Source organism: Colletotrichum higginsianum, chromosome 5 (assembly GCF_001672515.1).
Source record: "Colletotrichum higginsianum IMI 349063 chromosome 5, whole genome shotgun sequence".
NCBI classification, from domain to species: domain Eukaryota; kingdom Fungi; phylum Ascomycota; class Sordariomycetes; order Glomerellales; family Glomerellaceae; genus Colletotrichum; species Colletotrichum higginsianum.
In genome coordinates, this window is record NC_030958.1 from 579,081 (window position 1) to 587,022 (window position 7,942).

Here is a 7,942-nt window from a genome sequence, read left to right on the forward strand (position 1 = left end):
GTTGATCCCAAGCCTTCTCTCCTTTCCTCTGCTCTCCTCTGCTCCCCACGAAAGTCTCATGATGGAGTTGTCGCGTCGCCTGTCGATTGTCACTCCATCTCGGACTCGATGCTCGGTCTTGCCCCTCAGCCCTACCTACATAGACTGCATTGAGAGCAATCTAAATCCAGGAAGCGAGGAAGGGCGAGCTTCGAATGTGACTTGACCGGTTCCCTTCGCCTACGGCCTCCCTCCCTCCTTGCCCCCCCCCCTCACCCGCTGGCCCGAACCCCCAAGAAACCACAGATAGAACGTCGTGCATCTCGGTTCCAGCAGCGAGAGATTTTTTGCAGGCTGGGAGACCCCTTCCGGTATTTGCACCATTCCCTGGAGGGGGGTGTGGTTGCATTGTGTGGTTCGAGGCGCATGGCTTTTGCGTTTTGCTGGAGGGTGCGCCCGGAAACATCAGACGAACGAAATTGCATGCCCAGATCGGTAGCCGCCCGCAGGGCATGCAGATTTCCCTACGACATTCCATTACAGCTTCTCCGCGTCCGTCGGAGAAGATATACACGGAGTGGGAGAGAGGGGTCACACATAATGGCCCAATGAGGGCGTATTCACGTGTATATGCTGACTGGCTCGCGGGATCAATAGATAAGGGCGATCACTTACAGGTTGAACAGGTTGAACAGGTACGCAGATGAAAAAATATGGTAGAAAACGCTTTCCAAGTGGCGTGCCTGATATTCCGTGTACATTGAACAGCGTCTACTCATGTTTATGGCCCCCCATCGTGAGTTGTGGGCACACATCGTGTCTCGCCCCCCGCCCCCCTGTCCCTGGCCATGCAGGTCAATCAGCCTGAATGGCCGCCGCACCCCTGTTCGAGGCGGGACGAGACCCTGGTCAACCCTTTTCCAAAGCGGCTCCGTCTTCCCCCAACACTGGTTGGCGGACAATCATGCCCAGTGGCATCGGTATTGGTCGAGAACACGTCGACTCACCTGAAGAAGGTGGCGGGGGTCCCGGGGGGGTGTGCGTGCCCATGAGACTTGAGAGTGTGTGGATGCAATCATGAGCTGCATTAGCTCCGCTCGACGTTGTGGGCTCGTTTGCTCGCTCCGCAGACCCCATGAGCGATGGGGGGAGCCCGGTCTATGCCTCTGCGATGCTGTGCCCGCTGTGCGATCGCACGAAGGAGGACCACTTTGGCTACGCTTCTGTTTCCGCCCGGACATCTTCGAAAGGGCTTTGAGATGAAAAGATAGTGTGGTATATTCAAGCATCGATCTGACCCCTTTTTCCCGGCGCCCAGCGCCCAGCCTATACGCTCCTCGCCCCCCCCGCCCCCGACTCTCCGTTAACCCAATCCCCCTTTTTCCTCCCATGGTATCGTATCCGTAAAATGCCGTAACAGTGTTCGCCGTCTTTCCGTCGTGATATCGTGACAAACGTCCCCCGGTGGATGTCGCAGGTCCGAAGAAGGCTCCCCCATCCGCGTGCTCGTACATTTCCTCCCGTCCCCTGTCGAACTTTGCATGAGCTGCTTGCTCGCCCGCCCTCTCAGCCAAACACGAGGCCGAACTTCATGCTCGCCGCCACCTGCTTCCACAGGTCCGGACAGGCCTCTGCGCCCACCTGTTCCTTGCCATAGGCTCGCATGTCCATCCGTCTCCACACATCCATGACCACGGCCCAAGGCTTCTCCGTATCGACTGCCCCCTTCTTGCCGCCGAGCGAAGTGAAGGCCTGCCGCACGAGGCCCCGATCCCGGCTGCAGATGGCGTGGCAGGCCGAGAAGAATAGCGGCCACAGCATCGACTGACCCGTCCCGCCGTGCGAGACGGCCGCCGCGCAGTGCCACAGCGCGGCCTGCGCGTGCTTCTGCACCAGGCTGTGCGAGGAAGGGTACTCGGAGATGGTGCTGTATAGGTAGACCAGCGCACTCTGTCTGTAGGCAAGCGCCGTGCTCGTGATCCACCTGATGTTGGCGAGCTCGGCCTCAGATGCGTCCTCGGGCCCGTCGACGATGCGGTTGACCAAGGAGAAGCCCGGTGGCAAGATCGGGCCCCACGATTCCAAGGCCCTCTCGATGGCCTTGAAGGTTGTCTGGTACTCGGTGCGGAGGACTGCGAACTTGGATGCCTGGCCCGTTGCCATGGCGGCTTGGAGTTCGCACTTCATCGTGATGAGTTCCCCGAGACGATGCAGGGTGGGCCAAAGGTCGTCGGCCATGCCGAACACGGGGTCGATGCCGCTGAACACAATAGGGGGTGGCGAGCTGCCGGGGGAGTAGGCTCGATTGGATGAAGGGGCCGCAAAGACGGGCGACGAGCCGTTCGTCAAGGCATTGAGGACGTCAAAGTAGCGGAACACCTGCTTCTGGTTAGCGGCACGATTAGAGGCCTTTGTGATGCTGACAACCGACCTGCTCGAAAAACTCAACGCTGGCCGGCTTTGGAGAAGCCATAGCGCTGATAATGTGCCATGCTCCTTGGAGATGGTTGTGTATAACGTTGGGCAGGCTTCGTTGCATCAGCTGCGCCGGTTAGTGCATGCTCTCCACTCGCGAGACGGTGGAATCTTTACCAAGTCATACTGTAGAAGAAGCACTATGGTAGCCAACGCTTCTTCAAACCCATCCCCGTCCTCGATAATTGCTGACAGCCCAGCCACGGCTCTTTCGTGGAAACAAGCGGAACCCTCCGTGTTCTCGAGACCAAGGTATTCCCGATGCGCACTGGCCAGGGCGTAGATGGCGCTTCGGACGGCAGAGCTCCTGTGCGATAGAGGGAGTATGTGCTGTTCGTAGGGGTTGCTGACGTCCTCTTTGAAACCCATCGTAGGCAGCATCACTTTCGAGTAGTGGTCCAGCAAACCGGTGTCCTCCGGGCATTCAGAGACGCCGTGATACGCTGGCGGCAGCAGGCTGTTCAACGGCGGAGAAACGGTCGACCAAGCTGGTTCGCTCCAAGACATTTCGAGGCTGGCCGAAAAGTAAGAGTCATCTGGCGCTTGCAGTCCATCGTTCGTGGTCGTAAGAGAGAGTGGTAGGTGAACCTCGGCCTGCTTCTGGCGGGAGCCCATATCCGTGACTGTTGTGTATTCGTTCTCGTACATGTCTGAACTTCCGTATCCAAGCTCGAAGGCGTAAGAGTCATCGACATCATCACAGAGAGGGAAAACCGAGTCTATCGAGGCCGAAAGACAGTTGTCCACGGATGTCGACGGCGAAAGCGAGTTCTCGGCGTCAGCCCGCAGTCCATCAGGCGGAGTAAGGATGGCCGTGTCCGGGCTCGTCTGCAGGTCGGTGTTGCCTGTCTGACTATCGGAATCGTCGGATGCCGCGGCATCTTGGATTTCGATTGTCCTAGTTGATGTTCTTCGCTTTCTCTTCTTGATCGGTTCGTATACGCAGTTGACACCGGCTTGCACGCAGCGGAGGCATTGCGGATGCTCTTCGGAGCACTTCTTCCTCTAACAAGGGCGTCGGTTAATTGATCGAACCTTCGGCTTGGGCGAGCCAACTAACCTTGTCTCGACTGGGTTAAATTAGCGGAGAAATTTCGAGACCAGGAAGAAGAGTCGACTTACCAATACTTGCAACCTGTAAATCGTAACAGACAAAGGTCAGATAAATGAAGAACTCCGGCAAAGAGGTTCGCACAAACCTGCTCTTGACCGAGTCTTAATGGGCCGTGGACGAATGGGCTGGTTGACGAGCATCTTGCTGGTTAGATGAAGGTGGTATCGGATACACAGTGAATGAGATATACGAGAGTCGCGATTATGCGGTAACAAGACGGAGGCTTAATAACCTTCCCGTCACATTTAGTCGCAGCCGATGTCAGTGATAAAATCTGGCAGGACGTTGCAGCCGCAACAACGGGCGACGGGAGGCAGGGACGGTGGTATTATAATTAACCAGCCACACCCACAAGAGACAGGTGGACAGGGTTCCCCAAATACCCCAGCTTCCGTGAGGGGAAGGAAGTGTGTGTCCTCAAAGGGTCGAGCACAGAGAACCGACAGATTTGGAGAAAGCCAAATGATGAGTTCGGTGACATGCCGGGCAGCAAAGGACACACTGACTCCCGCACCAAGCCTTCTGGACAAGGCCCGGAGTCCGGGGTCCCCAGAAAACATCGAGACCAGGCGCGCATCAGCAAATTAACCGGCGATTCTTCCCATGCCCCAGCAGCAATTTCGGACCATGGGTTCGATGTGCTTTTGTGGAGAAAGATGGGCTGTGTGGGCTCTGAGCTAACCGCTTAGCGACTCCCAAGATGCAAGGGTCGAAATCTGGCCGTTGTCCGACATCGCCAGTCAACGATGTGGCAGGTGGCGCGACGGGTGTCCAATCATCTGATCAAGCAAGCATTGTGCGTAGACGAGGGGATGATCGAGACGAGAGACTTGGCTTTGCCACCGGTTGCGAGAGGCTGGTTGTGTCGGGGCGCAGAGAGAAGTAGAGGGTCTTTTGTTCAAACTCTAGCCTTCAACCCCTTTGCAGCGCAGATGCGGTTGTGGTCTGGACCGTCACCATCTCGGTTTCTAGAATAGTGGGCACGGAGGCAGCAGCTCGGACTCGGAACATCGACGCATCTCATCGTTCGTATCCAGCCAGGCACCCCCCCCTCCCTAAGAAGTAGAATTGGAGACTGCTCGGCGGCCTTGCCCGCTATGAAGATGACCCGATGGAACGACGGGTGACCCGTGAAGCGATGTGGTCGAGGAGTAGGATCTTGATCGACGCATGAACACAAAGTAAAGAGTAGCGTCGTTGGCTGTACTTGGTATGGAGGTTGTTGGTGATGCTGGTGTGGTGTCGAGGTTCATAAGTGGTGGCCGATGGACCGTAAGAGATGTGGTGTGATGGCGAAGCGGCATGAGCCTTGAGTGATTGGTTCCAGCTGCGGGTCAGTGAATCGGTACATCGGCTAAACCTGCTTTCCGGAAAAAGCACGAGCCACAGTGGAGCCGAGGGCCGGAGGGGGTTCCGCCCGGAGTGAACCGGCCACTTTCACCCGGTCTCTTTATCAATCGATCGCCTGGACATCAGCTTTCATCTCATTCCACCTGATTCAGCAAAGTATATTCAACGTCAAGTCGTCAGGTATTTCCAACTATTATGTGGTTTGCACCATGATCCTTCTACTAATGTTACATCCTGTTATTTCGTGCTTTTGAATCGCCTCCAGTCCGGGGGGGTATGCAACAAGGCCGTTTGGCCGAAGGCTGCCAGACCATATCATATGCTGATAGAAACCCCAGATACCGATGGAAATAGATCCGACGCCCGCTTCGTATCCTGTCGACAAAAGACAAAACCAGAAACACACACACGATTTCTCTCTCCATTCTCTCACGAAACCTGCTGCTCCCGCCGCGCCTTGGCGATGGCGCATGTTCCCAGCCTCGTCAGCTCCGCCACGAAGGCATCGACGATCTTCACATGCGCAACCTCATGTGGCGTCAGCTGGCGATTCCGCATCCCTTCTATGAGATGCGGGACGGACTCCAGGAGCTCGATGTCTTCCTCCGCCTGCGGATGCAGAGGCTGCAGTAGCAAGTTGCAGAAGATTTCCAATATCGCCGACATTGGATAAAACACCACCAGCCTGATTTCAATGTTTTAGCGAGACACAAACGCAAGGCAGATCACAGTAATGCTGCTTACCAAAAGGCCACATGCTCCACGCCGTGGATCGCGGCCTTGAGAAAGTGTAGCGTCGATCGGCTCGCCTGCACCGACAGGGCCTGGCTCGAGCTCACCCCCTCCAAGCCGCTGCTCTCGCCGCTGGCCCAACAGCGACACCTGCCACTCGCTCGGTGGATCATGGCCATCAGGTAGTGGTACTCGAAGTGGAGGATAATCTCCTCCATGCCGAGCCGGCCCTTTCGGACGACGGCTGTCCCCCGGGGGAAAGTCAAGGTCGGCCGATACGACGGCGGCACGGACGCCCGCCATCTCTCGAGCTCGTCGTCCAGCTCGCGGATGTCCCTGAGGAGCTCGGCGTCTCCCTTCTTCAGTGCCGAGATCGAGTACAGCTTCCTGGAAATCTTGGACTTGATGATGGTCAGCTGCAGCGAGTCCGGCTGGATGGCCGAGGTGACGGTGGCCTCGTCGAGGAAGGACGGCGAGGCGCTGGCTTCGTCGTCGCTGCTGCGTGCCCACCAGTCCATCCGTGGCAGCGTCAGGTCGCAGTGCTCGTCGTTGATGGTAGGTGGCTGGCCCGTGCGGAGAGAGATGTCCTTGTCGAGCTTGAACGAGAGCCAGAAGAGCCTCCGCAGCTGGTTCCTCACGCGCCAAGCATGGTCGTCATCCTCGGCCGAGGGGGTCTGGCACGGGCTGAGGCTCGTGCCAGACTCGAGGTGCGCGCCTAGCATGAACAAGATGCGACATGTGGCAGCTTGGAACATGGCCCCTTGCTGGAGGTGGCCAGTGAAGAGGTGGAACAGACTCTGCCCAACCCATGTGGTCAGTGGGGGTTCCCATGATTGGATACGATACGCTGAGCCAACGGAAAGAGAGAAAAAAGAAGAAAAAAGAAAAGAAAAAAAGAAAGAAGGGAAAAAAAGCTTACCAACATGAAGACAGTCTCAACAGCAGTGATGTTAGTGCCTTGCAAAATGGTCGGCATTAGGTTCTGCGCCGCACGGGCGCACGCCTCCCCATCTATCTCGGGCGACGACTTCCAATCCGTCTGAAAGAGCGAGACAATGGCGAAGAAGGCGAGGACGCAAGATTTGGCCGTGACGACCTCGAGCGTCAACGCCGTCTGAGGCGTCTGATACGCCAAGTCGATGGTCTCCAGGAACAGGACGTAGTCGATGACTGGGAACGACAGGCCGAAGCGGGACGCTCGGAAGAGGGCCAGATACTCCTCGACGACGGCCCTATCGGGCAACTCTCCTGCAGAGCTTGGCCGGGGGGCATCCAGAAAAACGGGGACAGGGTGCTGTGCCTGCCAGAGCGGACCCATGCCAAATAGGGTGTGGAACGAGGCGTCCTCTCCAGCCCTGGATCGGATCCAGTCCTGGCCATCGGGCGAGAAGAAGGGGATGCCGTTGTAGGAGCTGATGTCTCCCAGATAGTAACCGGCGAAGTGAATCTTGCCCACGGTTGCGCCGGAAGCGCGAATTGTTGAGTCATAGGCTCGGCCTTGGGCTTTTTCCCGTGTGCCGTTGGTGGTGGCACCGGGTGGGTCTGGCCCGGCGGGCAAGGGCGCCGAGGATGACGCTGGAGACATGGATGCATCCCGCGTCTCCCCTGTCTCCTGGCTGCGTTGAGCCGCCTTCAGAGCCTGCTCGATGCGGTTGAGGCGGGCGACCAGGTCTTTTTCCGATCCTGCCCTGCACGGGTCGTAAATCTCTTGTGCTCTCGGTTCCGTCGCGATCGTCCACATCATTCATGACCAAAGCGGATCGATCTCAAAAGGGGGCGGGTTTCCGGCCGGCCAGCCACTCACTCACCTTGTTGTGCTCACTCGCTTCTTCACCTTGGCTGCGCGGTTGAAAGTGCAAGTCATCCCATGGTGTTTGCACCAGTTGCACTGCGGCACAGCCCCATCGCATTGGATCTACAGCGCCAGGGGTTCAAAATCAGTAATCAGGATTTGGTGATGTGAGACAGCGACTCATCAATAAAGAGCCACACGACAGACGGACAGCCAGCCAGCCAGCCAGACAGACAGACAGACATACCTTTCTCCTGTGACAGGAATCACACGCTCGTTTCCTCATGTTGGTTCTGTGGTTCTGATTCGACGATAGCCGCCGCTGCACGCGGCCGCGCTGGTTCTTTCCAAGAGAGGAGACGAAGGGAGAAAATTTCCGTGTCGTATGGTTGTCAACGAACAAACAGCCAGATCTCACACGCTCTCAACTCACTTTTTTTCCCGCAAACGGTCGGGAACTTGGATCGACACCGGCGAGCGTTCCCCCCTTGATTGAAGTA

General features: G+C 57.2%; 2 protein-coding genes across 2 annotated transcripts; both read right to left on the bottom strand.

The window, feature by feature from the left end:
* Window positions 1–1,545: 1,545 nt before the first annotated feature.
* CH63R_07116 (Fungal zn binuclear cluster domain containing protein) lies at window positions 1,546–3,708 on the bottom strand (the record flags this gene model as incomplete). The annotated part of the gene is made up of 6 exons (XM_018302091.1): window positions 1,546–2,358; window positions 2,411–2,521; window positions 2,572–3,459; window positions 3,515–3,524; window positions 3,577–3,589; window positions 3,654–3,708. The coding sequence occupies 6 exons, from the start codon at window positions 3,706–3,708 to the stop codon at window positions 1,546–1,548; spliced, it is 1,890 nt and encodes a 629-aa protein (XP_018156869.1).
* A 1,639-nt stretch (window positions 3,709–5,347) lies between these two features.
* Window positions 5,348–7,394, bottom strand: CH63R_07117 (Fungal specific transcription factor; the record flags this gene model as incomplete). The annotated part of the gene is made up of 3 exons (XM_018302092.1): window positions 5,348–5,603; window positions 5,663–6,447; window positions 6,570–7,394. The coding sequence occupies 3 exons, from the start codon at window positions 7,392–7,394 to the stop codon at window positions 5,348–5,350; spliced, it is 1,866 nt and encodes a 621-aa protein (XP_018156870.1).
* Between the last annotated feature and the right edge of the window lie 548 nt (window positions 7,395–7,942).